At 40.4% G+C, this 14,669-nt stretch overlaps 1 protein-coding gene across 4 annotated transcripts in view; it reads left to right on the top strand.

The window, feature by feature from the left end:
- Positions 1-14,669, top strand: part of PLA2G4A (phospholipase A2 group IVA) — a 106,067-nt gene that overhangs the window by 65,721 nt on the left and 25,677 nt on the right. For all 4 annotated transcript variants that reach the window (XM_076339549.1, XM_076339546.1, XM_076339548.1 and 1 more), the window contains 2 exons: positions 9,635-9,771; positions 13,795-14,017. In XM_076339549.1, the coding sequence (XP_076195664.1) occupies positions 9,635-9,771; positions 13,795-14,017 (360 nt within the window). The remainder of the gene's footprint in view (positions 1-9,634; positions 9,772-13,794; positions 14,018-14,669) is intronic.

The raw sequence follows: 14,669 nt of genomic DNA, 5'->3' as shown, positions 1-14,669 counted from the left end.
CCTTGCACGCTTGATATCCGGCCTGTGCTCTTAAAATGTCCGTGGCTGTATGGCCTTCGTGTCTAAAGGATTAGGCAGGAAATGAGCTGTTTTAATGTTAGTGTCAGCTTAGAAATTATTTTCTTTCTTTTCTTTCTTCTTTTCCTTTAGCCCATTTTGTAGGATTAGGATTATGAAGTTTATTAGAGAATGTGAGAAACTGCAGCTTTCATTGACTGGCTGGTGCTCTATACCAATCCAACAGAAAGTCAACCCAACAAATCTAGATGGACTGATGGTGGTTTGGGTCACATCAAAGTGAGGAGGGGTGCCGAACCCTACTGATCTTTTCAGTGATTTCATAAAACACTGCATTATTTTGAGTTAATTAAGGATACATTTGGTACAGATCCACTTGTTTTGTAGTAGCTTTTCCATTCTCCTCTTTCTTCCTTGCTTGTTCCCCATCCTGTTCTGCTCTCAGAATTGTGACAGGAAGACCGTGTGTATGTGGGGGGTGTCAAGCAATGAACAGAGTCAATGAATTAATCTGGGTTAATTAATTAATTGATATTGATTCCTTTTGTGCGTTTTTAGTATAAGCAGAATGTGACAGTCTTTTGCAGAAACTGGAACCAACACTGAAGAATTCCTTTTAAATTTCTATGAAGTTTTGAGCAGGTGGTAAATGTGTTCTTGTTGTATACTTTTGAACTCTGTCTTGCATAGTAAAATGTGCTTGTGTGAGCTTTCTGAGGAAGATGAAAGAATTTGATAAGTATTGTACATATTTTATTTGCAGAGATATAAATTGTGCATATTGTGAAGGAACATTTTCAAGGTTTTTTAATTTTCAGTTCAGTTATAGTAATCTTAACACATGCAAATCTTATCAGAATATATATTTGTGGGTGTGACATTGGTCTGGTCTTCTACAGCAGAATAATATCTTTCTCAGAAAGGATGCAGATATTCTGCCAAGATCCAGTTAGGACTGGAGAGATAGTGCCTGAAGTATCAGTTTTCTGCAGGTGGTATGTGTGCATGAATTATTGTAAATGCTAGGTAAGATTTCATATTCTTTTTGTCATCATCTTCCCTTGGTATACCTCACTGTCTCAAATACTGAAAGTTTATCAGTTACGTTGCATCTTCCAAGACCAGACAGTAATCTCTAATTGTAGTCTTATCAACCCTAGGAAGGACTGAGATAAGGTGATCCTCCCATTTTTCATATGCCAAGTGTGTATTTTTAAGCTGACTTGTCAGAATTTTTAGCTGCTTCTAGCAATGAAAAAACCCTTTTTGTTCAACTTAAAATACAGTTTTGTCCTTATAGCCTGTCTTTTTTACTTTTATAGCTACAGATGGGAGATAGCAGGAGGATTTATAGAATGTTTGTAGTCTTAACATGGCATCAGAAATCGGGAGACATAATGAGTATTCTTAGCTGCCTATGAGTCATTGTTTAATCTTAAACAAGTCACAAAGTTCACCTAAGTTTCTTCATCTGTGAATAGCAACACGTGTGCCTTTCAGGGATGCTACGAGACTTTAATACCTGTGAAATAATTACGCATCCCTGGATGGGGAAGTGAGTACTTCCAAATTTCCTTACTTAATCTTGAGGCACATTCTGAAAACACAAAGGATGAGTTTTCTTGTACTTATGTTATTGCTCAGTTTATTTTTATAATTTTTGTTGCTTTAAACAATTTTCTAAAAATACCATAATCAATTAAAGAAAGCATATAGTTCTCTAAGACTGGATTTGCAGAACAATTTTTTAATAATCATCTGTGTACCCCATGGCAATTTTTTTTCCACTACAGGTATTCTTGTCCAGATTTTGTGCACTGTGTTTCCAGGGCATTTGGATAAAAACATCTACACCACTCGTTCCTAAAACAAAATTTAATATGTTTTAGCTTTTTTTGCCAGATTACTGGAAAATATGATCGAGATTGTCTTTTTTGGGGCTTGCTTTTCTTAAAACATATCTTGTTTCCCAAATAATTTTCATTTTCATACCCAGTTTGGTGATTAAGCAATCGGCACTTGCTGAGATGAGGTGGCCATTGACTGAAGTGGAACTGTATGGTGCTGAGCTTGTCCACACAGTACAGTGTCCCATGGATCCTAGAAACAGTACAGACGTATTGACAAAACACTTCATCTGCGTTGTTAAATCCTGTTCAGTGGAGTTTGTTTGGATGATATCTAAGCTGGTTTGTTCAAAACTAGCTTAGGTCCCTCAGCATTGTGCTGTGCATAGAAACCATAGGAAAAAGAAAGCCGTGCTGGCATGGCCTTTTGGTTGTTCAGAAGTGGGCACAACTATATATAACTGAGTGTGGCAGTGTGGCCAGGGATTAGAGCAATGGGCTTTTGTCTCCAAGACTTTTGAATTCAATTCACATTTTTGCCGTTGACTCACTGCATCACTTTCTTGTGAGTCACTTACCCTTTAGGTCTAAGTTTACTAGTCTGCTTGAATGGGTTTAGTACCTCTGCCCTGGTTTTACTGATTATGTACAAAGGACTTCAGGTTCAGAGTGCCTCAAAGAGTGGAGTGCGTCAGCCCCAGCCTGTGTACATGGAGAAGAGTGCACATCTTGATATCCTATCTTTTCTCCGTTCTTTCTTAATCACGAGATGGCTTCTTGGTTCTTTTCCCTTTGTACTCTGTCTGCAGCTACTTCCCCCCTGCCTCTGTCCTATTTATCGTAGAGGGCAACTTGTAAGATGGGTGTATGTAATTTAAAATGTTACCATTTCTTGCCCTTAAATGTGTTCGAAACTGAATTGCAGCTAAAAAGCTGCTTTAACAAACGTACCTGCTTGGAAATGTGCTCTACCTTCCTTTGCAAATCAAGAAAGAACTCAACCTTCATCACCTGACTTACGCCTACAAGTCAACTTGTATTCAGTTGGCTGAAGTAAATGAATGTAAATATGCAGTACATGCTTCTCTTCAGTTATTTTTTCATCATTAAAAAGCTTTATTTACTTTGGGAAGCTTACTTAAGCTACTGCCTTCTACTCTAGAGCTCTTCAGTTGAACTTCATTTCTGGAAATAAAGTAGTGATTGCAACTCTTCATACTTTGCTTTGGTATCAAGTGGAAATGAAGAGATACTATACATACACCTACTTCTTGGTATACCCACCCTCCCCCAGTATAGGACTCTATGATTCCCAGAATGCCTGTGGATTAAGTACACAGGAAGTGTTTGCCATTGACATTCTTTGTTGATCCTCCTTACAGATTTCTCTGCATCCTGAAGAAAACTCAGATTTTCCCTTGTGCTCATGCCACTGCACTGATGAATAGATTTGTTGAATAGTGGTGCTTTGGAAGTGTTCTCACATACTTTTTCCAGGCTTGCACCTGCAAACCACTGTCTTCATCCTGTTGGGATTTGTCTGTGTAGGTTAATTAGGTAGTGTTTTTAAAGAGCTTTCAAAGCCTAACATACATTATTAAATTTGTGATTAGTAATATGGCTCTTCTGTTCAAAGCAACTGCTCCATTATTGGGGTGTTGGCTTAACAAAACAGGCATGTCCTAAATCTTTACCTTTGTTTTGTAATTTTTTGATAGATAGGTATCTCTGGAGGTGCATGATGAATGCTGATGCTAGTAAATACCTGTGGTTTCTATTACTAAAGCTTAACACATATGAAGATAATAAAATAATCTTACTGTATCAAGAATAAGCAGTTTTTGTGGAATGGAAGCCTCAAGAAATGTCTCAACATACTTGGTCATTGTGCATGGTCATTTCCATGTGACACTGTGTTTTCATTCTGCAGCGGAGTTTCATGGCTTGGAGTGTGGAGTCTGCAGAAAGAAACTGAACCCAGTAGTCACATGGTTCCTCTTCTTAATCCTGTCTATTGGCACCTTAAATAGTGTTTCAGTGAAATTTTTGATTGATTACCAGTTTGATCAGATAGGGGCTTTCTGCACAACTGTGTAATTCTTTTTATGCTTAGTAACAACCAAGAGGTTGTTACCTTATTGCCATTGAACAGTGGAAAATTCTTCTAGGTTTCGGAAGCTGGGAACCAGGTGGGACCTTTGTTGAAACACTCGATGATGGTAGCAAGTTAATTTTTAGAATCACAGAATCATAAAATATCTCCAGTTGGAAAGGACCTATGAGGATCATCAAGTCCAACTCCCTGCTCCTCGCAGGACCACCTAAAACTAAACCATATGACTAAGAGCATTGTCCAGATGCTCCTTGAACTCTGACAGGCTTGGTGCCGTGACCACTTCCCTGGGAAGCCTGTTCCAGTGACTGACCACCCTCTCAGAGAAGAACTTTTTCCTAATGTCCAGTCTGAACTTCCCCTGTCACAGCTTCATTCCATTTCCTTGTGTCCTATCGCTGGTCCCCAGGAGAGGAGATCAGCACCTCCCCCTCCACTGCCCGCTTTGAGGAAGTTGTAGACTGCGATGAGGTCACCCCTCAGCCTTCTCTTCTCCAAGATGAACAAGCCAAGTGACCTTGCAAGTCTTGCCCTCGAGACCTTTCACCATCTTGGTTGCCCTCCTCTGGACACACTCTAATAGTTTGATGTCCTTCTTATATTGAGGTGCCCAAAACTGCACACAGTACTCGAGGTGGGGCTGCACGAGTGCAGTGCAGAGTAGGACAATCACCTCCCTCAACCAGCTAGCAATGCTGTGCTTGATGCACCCCAGGACACGGTTGGCCCTTTTGGCTGCCAGGGCACACTGTTGACTCATATTCAACTTGGAATCAACCTAACCCCCCAGATCTCTTTCCGCAGGGGTGGTCTCCAGCCTCTCGTCCCCCAATTTGTATGTATAACCAGGATTACCCCATCCCAGGTGGAGAACCCGGCACTTGCTTTTGTTAAATTTCATACGGTTGGTGATTGCCCAGCTCCCTAGTCTATCTAGATCTCTCTGTGAGGCCTCTCTACCCTCTAGGGAGTGCACAGCTCCTCCTAGTTTAGTATCATTGGCAAACTTAATGTACATTCAATTCCTGCATCCAGATCATTTATAAAAAACATTAAAGAGCACTGGCCCTAAAATTGAGCCCTGGGCAACCCCACTGGTGACTGGCTGCCAGCCGGTTTACTATAACTCTTTGAGCCCGACCCGTCAGCCAATTGCTCACCCAACATATTATGGACTTGTCTAGCTGTGTGCTGGACGTTTTGTCCGGAAGGATACTGTGAGAGACAGTATCAAAAGCTTTGCTAAAATCCAAAAAACCCACATCCACTGGCTTCCCTTGGTCAACTAGATGGGTGACCTTGTCATAAAAGGAAATTAAGTTGGTTAAGCAGGACTTTCTCCTCGTGAACCTGTGTTGGCTATGACCAATGACTGTGTTGTCTCTCAAGTGTTTTTCAATAACTCCGAGAGTAAGCTCCTCCGTAATTTTACCAGGCACTGAAGTGAGACTGACAGGCCTGTAATTCCCAGGGTCTTCCTTCTTACCTTTCTTGAAAACTGGGACAACATTTGCCAGCTTCCAGTTGACTGGGACCTCTCCAGACTCCCAAGACTGTTGAAAAATAATGGAGAGAGGTCCCGCAATAACATCAGCCAGCTCTTTCAGTATCCTGGGACAAATCCCATCGGGGCCCCATAGACTTACGTGCATCCAGCTGGAGCAGCAAGTCTCAAACAAGTACAGAGTTGGCTGGGAGTTTATCATCCCCCCCAGTCACAGTCTTCCAACACAGGGTTCCGGGAGTCCCAGGGCCCATCATCAGTGTTAAAGACAGAGGCAAAGAAGGCATTAAATGTCTCTGCTTTGTCTACATCCCTATTTGTGAGGTGACCGACCTCATCAAATAACAGACAAATGTTATCTCTGATCCTCCTTTTGCTGTTAACGTATTTAAAAAAGCCCTTTTTGTTGTCTTTCACAATGGTGGCCAGCTTAAACTGTAATTGAGCTTTGGCTGGACGAATTTTCTCTGTACAGTGGCAAACAGCATCTTTGTAGTGCTCTCGTGTCGACTGTCCTTGCTTCCAATGTCTGTAAGCTTTCCTTTTCTGCCCAAGTTCTAGAAGAAGATCTCTGCTCAACCAAGCCAGCCTTCTGCCCTGCTTGCTTGACTTCCCACACTTTGGAATTGCCTGCCCCTGCGCTCTTAAGAGATGGCCTTAAAAAGTGACCAGTATTCATGGACCTCAATACCTTCAAAAGCAGATTCCCAGGGGACCTTACTAACTAGCTCCTTCAGCAGCCCGAAGTCTGCTCTCCCCATATCCAGGGTTGAGGTTTTGCTGGCAGTTTTTCTCCTATCGCTATTTTGTTTTAATTTGTCTTTTTTTCTAGATACTTGGAGAAACTATGCAATGGAAGGGAACAGCTTTGAAGTTAGGGCTGAGAAGGCTGGGAAGTAAGAAGGAAAGTCTAAAAACCCCTGTAGATACATTTTCAATATGGTGTCACTTGTAACTGGCTCTGCTTTTGCTCGCTTTGCTATCTCTTGGTAGCTGAGTAGGTGTACAGATAGGCATAAATTCTCCTTACCTCACCTGTAGTTTTTGCAAAGTAGTTGTAAATTTGAGACTGTCTTCATGCTATATAGTAATATCAGATGTTTTTATTATAAAATGTGTTTTTAAACTCCTAGCCAAAATATTATTTGTCTCTCTTCTGTTTCTGATTAGTAACTTTTACTGCTTTTGGCTCTGTCACAAAGATATCATTTGGATTAAAGCTGATGTTTGGATTGCTTTAAAAATTTCTGTGGTTTTGTAACTAAATAGTTTATTTAATAATTAAATTTAATATCTTCTCTATTTTGGATTATGGATAAGAAGGACAGATATTCTAAAGAAATTCTGAGTATATTTTTATTTAGAAATCTTGCTACAAGTGGTGACTTCTTCAAATAGATTCTAAGTCTTCAGAAAGCAGGCAATTAGAGTTCTAAGTAACAGGGCATTGTGGGGGCAACAACTTGCTAATGCCGAGACCTGATGTGGTTTATTCACTCAATTTGTAGGCTTATTGGTTGTATTTTAAGGTCTGAAGCAGTGCCACAAATCTATGTGAGTGAACTGAACTTCAATTTCTCTACATTATTTCAGTAGACAGGAAGCTAAGGAGGGTCATAATGGTAGTATTTGACTTTATATATATATATATATATATATATATATATATATATATATATATATTACTATTTGACCTGAAGAATCAGAAAAATCAGGCATTACTTTTCTGTGCCTGTAAGGAACCTAAAATGGAGGATTCTGTGCAGTGATAGTATTGTGCCCTATTAGCAAGTAGTATTGAATAAAAAGTACGATATAACAGAGTCATAGAAATATGGTTTGGAAGGGACCTCTGGAGGTCAGCTAGTCCCAGTTGTCTCTGAAAGGAGTGCTGTTGCCAACACTCAATTTACTGCCAACAGAGAAAATCAGGGGGATTCTGCCTAGCAAGTCCCAGAACCATCCAGAGTTTAGTGAATTCCAGAGTCTTAACTCTGATGCTCACTTCCCAACCTTGGTCTGATACTGAACTCAATCACTTTGTGAGGACTGCAACCCAAGCAGCTCCTGGTGGCTGTGTTTGCCCCTGGTTCTTTACTATTTGTGAGCAGCAGGTGAGGAACAGCATTAGTCAGCCTCGCCAGCATTTGCATTAGGAAATTGTCACCAAGGCAGTCTACAAACTTCCTGGATGGCTTGCACAATGATGACCTTTCAGCAAGGAATTAAAATCCCCTGTGAGGACCACAGCCAGATCAGGAAACTTCTGTTTTTTAGAGAAAGCCTTACCCACTTCATCCCATTGGTCAGCAGTGAATCTGACTGCCACAACATCCCTAGCATTACTTTCTTTCTGATCATGACCCAGAAGCTCCCAAAAGACGTACCTCTGGTTGCATCCTGATGTTCTGTGCAATCAAGGAGCTGCTTTCTTGTAGAGCACAGCCCCCTTGCACCCTTTTTCCCTGCCTATCTTCCCAGCCTCCAGCCATCGTGGAGCAGCGTGCCAGGCATGCGTGCTGTCCCACCAAGTCTATGGCATTCTGATTGTGTCATAGACCTGTGACTGCACTTGAACTTCCAGTTTTTCTTGTTGATGTCTCTGTGCACCAATATAGAGACATTTGAGGTAAGCCTCTGAACATTCTTCCTTCAGAGCAGGAACATTCAGGTCTCACTACTAGCTTTCTCCCCATGCATTCCTCCTGCATTTGCAACATTTGCACCCTTTGCTCACTTAGGTCCCCATCATTGAAGTTAGTCTAAAGTCTTCCTCATTGAATTAGCAAGTCTGTTCATGAAGGTGTTCCTCACTCTGTTGGTCAGGTGGATTCTTTATTTTCCCATGGACCATCTTCATCAGCAAGCAAGGCTTCATGGTCAAGAAGCCAAGAGTCTCACTAGTGACATAACCTGAGCCTGATAGCATCTGCTTGAGCCAGTTCTCTTCCAGACTGGAAAGATCAAGTCCACAGGCCACAGCATTGGGTGCCTGTGCATTCTTGCTCCAACAGGGGGCAAAGCACCTCTCATCTGCTCAGGGTCTCCCTGCTTGTATCACTGTTGCCCACATGGATGAGCAGCGAGGAGTAGCATCTGGAAGGCTAGGTGAGACTCAGTCATTTCTCCATGCCATCATGGATCCGGAGTCTGGGCAATCAGCAAACCTCCCTAAACAACCAGTCTGGCTGGCAGGTTGGCCTGTGTCCCATAGAAGAGGGAGTCATCAGCTACCATCACTTGTCACTTTCTTATCCAGTAATCTGTGATGTCTGGTCCAAAATCCTCCCTGACAGCATTTGTTCCTTCTCTGTCACCAGGACTCTGAACTGAGGTGAAGAGCTGCAGGTGGAAGGAGAGACTTCTCTCACTGCCAGAAGTAGCAAGCTTGCAGCTCCCCCTCTTCTGGGAATTCATGCTTTCTTCCTGCCCTTGTGTTGTCTCAGTCATACCTTCCTTCTTGCCTGCATGGGAGCTAGGCACATTTAGCTTCCCTTTATATCCCTGCATGCCAGGTGCTTTGTTACATGCCATCTGTTTGCACCTCCTGGTTGCTAATGGTCCCTAGATACAAGATAAATAGGAAGCTGGAAGGAAGTCTGCTCTGCCCCTCTGTGAGATTTCCACCTGGGCAGACAGAACCTCTCATGCTGCTGGCTGGTTCCTGGCTTCCCTTGCTCGTGATTGGCAGTGCTCTCCTCCCATGCTGCAGTCCAAAAGTACTTCTGCCATCCAGCTCTTTGTGAAGCAGAAGGGACTGAGTAAATTACATACAGATATTGTACAACACTCTTGGGCCCAGAGAACCTAAGAGGGACAGGTAACTTCATGGATGGGATTACAATACTGCTCCATTCTACATACAGCATTTAAAAGTCATATCTCAAAGTGCTTTATTAAAGTATTTTGCTGTTCTTTTACACACGTACCACTAAGAGACTGCACAATACCTTCTTTTTGGCTTGTTAGAACTTTTGTGCACAGATTTGGAAAAGCACAGGTTTCTTCTCTGCTGTGAGGATCTATGGATGGTGACCTATTAATTGTACAAGGCTGGTATGTTTGGCCAGTGATTGATGAATAATGTTTATTTACTACTTTTAAGTCTATCAGAATTGATGCGGTGATATGCTATTCTTCTCATCTATGCAGGTGCCAGTGATAGCGATATTGGGTTCAGGAGGTGGATTTCGTGCCATGGTAGGGTTTGCTGGAGTCATGAAAGCACTTTATGAATCAGGAATTTTAGACTGTGCGACTTACATCGCTGGTCTCTCAGGATCCACGTGGTAAGGGTTTTCTCTTTTGTTTTTCTTCGGTTTTTCTTCAGGAAGTTCAAGAATGAATTTTCATGAGAGTTGACTTAATTCTAAGGTTGTAATTCACAGCAAATTTTACACATACACTATCAGTATGGAAAAGACATACGGAGACAGCTGTCTTGCAGCATAGCAGGTCAGTGGAGCAAGTCTGCTGGTGGTTTCAGAATGCTTTGAAGGGTGAAGACAGCTCAGTCTCCAGGTGATCTTCCTAGGAGCTTTGATAGCAGGAGTGGGTAAAAAGAGGTGCTACACGTATGCAGCCACATTTCTGTATCAACAGCCAATGCTGTATGTACTAGGACTGTGTAACTGATTCTTTCATCTTGATAACAAAAAAATTAAGAATTCAAGCCATTGGTATAAATCCAAAATATTTTTTGTGTTGCTTTATTTTCCTGATTAAATGAAAAAAAAAAATAATTCCTTGTGATTTGAAGATGATGACTCATTCAACCCAAAATGGATTATATCTTTTTGGGGCACTTTTCAGAGATTCTCAAAATTACTGAAAGATCTTTTGCTCCATTTTAGACTCAGTAGTCCCCTTCTTGGTGGATTTACTGGGGATGTCTAGGGCCTGTTTGCTGATTCTTTCTTAGCATAAGGAGATTTGAGCAGATGTATTTCAGCTTGTAGGAAAGAATACCGACTGACTGTCATGCTGCAGGGCATCCTGTTATGGATTGCATTGTATCACTCCTATTGTCACTGTTTAATTTAGAAATTACATTGGTTTTTAAAATAGTTTGTTAGATGGAAGAAAAGATCTTCCAAGATGTCTTGATTAGAATGCCCTAATCAGGTAGTTATGATGTTCTGTCTGACTGACTGAATGAAATCTTCAGCCCATTAACAAGAACAACATCACCAGGAGAAAATCAGAGTGACTTCACTGTGGGAAAGGCACTCTCTGGGTGTTATGAGCTCAGGGCTTTGGAGGCAGCAGAATGCTTTGAACCCCAGTATTATGTCTGCCTCAACCACTCTTCTGAATGAGAGGGTTTCTATTCTCCCTGCCCAGTGCTATGAACCTGTAGCCCTTTGTCTTCTTGGCTTTTATAAAAATAGTCCCAAATTACACTTATTACAAATGTTGAAACTATTTGTTTTGATGTTTCTTAAATAAATTGATGTAACATATTTAAAAGCTGTTATGGCTGATTTTCATCAGCCATAGACAGCTGACAAATTCAATCCAAATTTCTTAACTGTTTGGACTCCTTAACACTACATTTTTTTCATTAAGTGAAAAATTGCAGACTTTTTTTGTCTAACTTTAAAACTTGGTTTTAATGTCAATGGATCAGGTTGCAGTAGAGGATGTTACATCTTAAGAAAATTTTGAACTTTTCAAGGGAGTATCCCAAATGTCACAAAATACAATTTTATCATAACCAGGGTTTTTTTATGTACCAGTTTGAATACTGGAGCTGCATCTGAATCCAGTTTAGGGCCACCTAGAAAGGTGTTGACAAACTGGATTAATTCTATCAGAGTACCACCTAGGCAATTAGGGGACTGAAGCACATGAGAAAGTGAGGCAGCTGCATTTGTTTAGCCTTGAGGAGTAGGCAAGGGTAGTGGTGGTGAGAGATCTTACTGTTATCTTCAGCTACCTAATGGGTAACTGTAAAGAAAACAGACTCTTTTTGGAGACTCACAGAGAAAGGACAAGGGGTAATGTCCATAAGTTACAGCAAGATAAATTTGATTAGCTATTAGGAAAATTATTTTGCAGTGAGAGTGGTCAAGCATTGGAATGTATTGCCACATCCTTACTTGACTGGGCTGGGTAAGGTGTCATCCTCTTTCTGTCTGATTCAGTGAATACTTCATTTGAAAGTAGAACTTGACTGAACAAAGCCCTGAGCAACCTGATCTGACTTTTGAGTTGACTCTACATTGAGCAGGAGGTGGGAACAGAGACCTCGAGGTTCCTTCCAGTCTAAATTACAAGATTATATGAATATCTCATTTCTTCAAGAGTAAGGGACGAAGACTTTTGTTGGAATAGCTAAATACAAAATGAGCAGGGAATCTGCCTGGGATGAGTTTTATCCCCTGGTTTAACTCTAAGGAAGCACATGAATTTTGGTTCCACATGTTCTAAGGAAATACTCTAACCCCAGAGTTGTTAACTTTTGAAATAGGTGATGATCTGTTCTATTCCTTGTGTGGTTTTTTTTCAATTACTTTTCACTTGTGTGAAGCTTGCTTCCCCCCCCTTATACTAGATAGAAAGCTTTCAGAATTCCAGAAGGTTTTGAAATGCCAAAAGTGTTTATGAACTAGAGTAAGTTTCTCATACAGATTGAACTATAAAAGATGGGCATCCCTGGAATCAGGGTTTTCTATCACTAGTGGTTGGGGGGGGCAGATTTATCACTGTCTATTGAGAGTCCTGGATGTACTTTTGTCAAATTGCAAAAAGTGGAAGATATCATTTGGCTGGATGAAGAGCAATTGAATAGTGCAATGCAGTGTGAAAAATCTTCACTGTGTTTCTAGGGAATGGTATGTAGTCCATGTTCTCAAAAGACATCAGTCAGCTGGCCATGAGGTCCTTTTTTGGGAAAATCCAGGTGTGAATACATAGTTGATCTAATGTAAACCTATAAAATTTGTATTAAAATAGCAAGATTATCTGAACTGATTTAGTCAGGAACATATGTTGGAAACAGTTGTATTTAAACAAATTTGCTTTTGCTGTCTTGGTGATGTCACCTATTCAGACTTTCCTTGCTTGATGAATAAATAAATTGACACTTTGGCACTCCCTTTCTTTTCTTTTTTCCCATGCAGTCTATTACTTGGGAATAATGCTCTTTTCTTTTTTTTTTTTTCTTTTTTTTTTCTGAAGGGTGGAGAATTCCTTTCCTGCAGAGAGGGGCAGGTTTTTGCTTGTTCACTCAGATGCACACCTAACCTTGGAGCAATGCATTTACCTCCCTGATTGTTTCTGTCATCTTGCTTCAACTTTGTACTGAATTCTTCATCCTGCACTTTCTTTTCTCTGCTCACATGGAAGCTTGCTGCTGTGTTTGTTCCACCCGTGAGCTGACATGCAGGCTAAGCTTTAGAGACTGCGCAAGGACTAATGAATCAAGATCTTATATCGTGCATGTGACAGGGTTCATCATGCTGTTAAGTAAATTGCCGGGCAGTGACCTCAGGGCCAAGCTTACACAGTGTGTATCTCACTGCTATGCAGAATTATGCCTGCAGTATGGTATGTATACCTGAGCCAGCTAATTGCATAAATAATAGTGAAATGAGCATCTGGTAGATTAGGACGGCCTATCTTGAGTCTTCACCGATAGCGTTACTTAAGCCAACTAAGTGGAAACCACAGTTGTCTGCATGTGTGTCTAAACTTCATTTTGAGTAAACAAAACTTCAGTTTCCAGAGTTACTCAGTGACAAAATCCTGATAGACCTCTTCTGAAATCTCAGACTCAATTAAATCTCTGCACAGGTTTTGGTTGTTGTGCTTCATCTTATTATGAAAACATCTAGATCCTGGAAAGCATGCCATATACTAAATATGTTAGGAATTTCTGAATAGTAATAATGAACTGAAGAGTGACAGAGAGGGGTACACCTTAGAGCGGAAGAACTGCATGTGTATACTTACAGGACCTCTAGTCTGCCCAATTTAGGTTTGCTATGACAACTTGAGAAGCTGTTTTTTCAGCTTATGATGATTCTGTCCATTGTCCCTTAAACAGATAAATGAGGAACGCTTTAATCCTTTACATCATACACATTATGGAAATGTATGTTGAGTGTTTGATTGTATGCTTACATTTAGAACAAATTGTTTAGTTTTCTATGCCCTGAGAAAAAAGAAATAACGATTTACTTTATAAATGGTGAGTAAATTAATCTGATCTAATCAGTAATTGTATCAAATTATTTTGAGCTTATACGTTTCAGGCAGCTGACGTTGAACCAGGCTTTGATACTTACAGAGCCTATTTTCCATTGCAGGTATATGTCAACTTTGTATTCACACCCGGATTTTCCAGAAAAAGGACCAAAGGAGATTAATCAAGAATTGATGAACTCTGTGAGTCACAACCCACTTCTTCTGCTCACTCCTCAGAAAGTCAAACGCTACATTGAAGCACTGTGGAATAAGAAGAGCTCAGGCCAGCCTGTCACCTTCACAGATATCTTTGGAATGCTAATAGGTGAAACACTTATCCATAATGTGAGTTCATTTTTTTATGATTATTAGAGTTGTGAAACTATTGCGCAATAACTGCTGTTACTACTTTTTTGAAATTACCTTGGTAGCATTTAACAAAGCATGTTTAGCAATAGTAATATTTAAAGTTATAGCTGAACAGATACTGGATAGGAAACTTATAAATGCCTTCCTTGCTCTGGGACATGTTTCTGACTGGTACTCATTTCTTTAAGAGCTAGGAAAACATCATGCATTCACGTGCAACAGAAATTAACTCAACTGCTGGGTACTTGCAGCAAGCTCTTAACATTGTATATCATCCATTAAAATTACTGCTCAAGCAATTTCAACAAAAAATTACAAAATGGTATAACCTCTTTATGCACATTTTGCTATAAGAAAAGCACCATTTGCTTAACAAAATATTGATTTCAAGGTGAAAGGTCCACATCTCTATTTATTATTACTTGTTTTTCTGAAAAAAGAGGCAATAGGAGGGCTTCATACTGTTGTATTTTATTATTGACAAATCCTAATTGACTGAATCAGGCACACAGACTTCAGGTTCAAATGAGTCAGGTGAGGAGAATTTGATCTTATCTTAAGATTGAAATGTGTTAATAGATTCACAGACTTGTTTTATGCACTTGCATCTTTCATGAGTATACATTGC

Source organism: Aptenodytes patagonicus, chromosome 5 (genome assembly GCF_965638725.1).
Source record: "Aptenodytes patagonicus chromosome 5, bAptPat1.pri.cur, whole genome shotgun sequence".
NCBI lineage: Eukaryota > Metazoa > Chordata > Aves > Sphenisciformes > Spheniscidae > Aptenodytes > Aptenodytes patagonicus.
The sequence above is the reverse complement of the archived record's forward strand: the minus strand, read 5'-3'. Positions and strand labels throughout refer to the sequence as shown.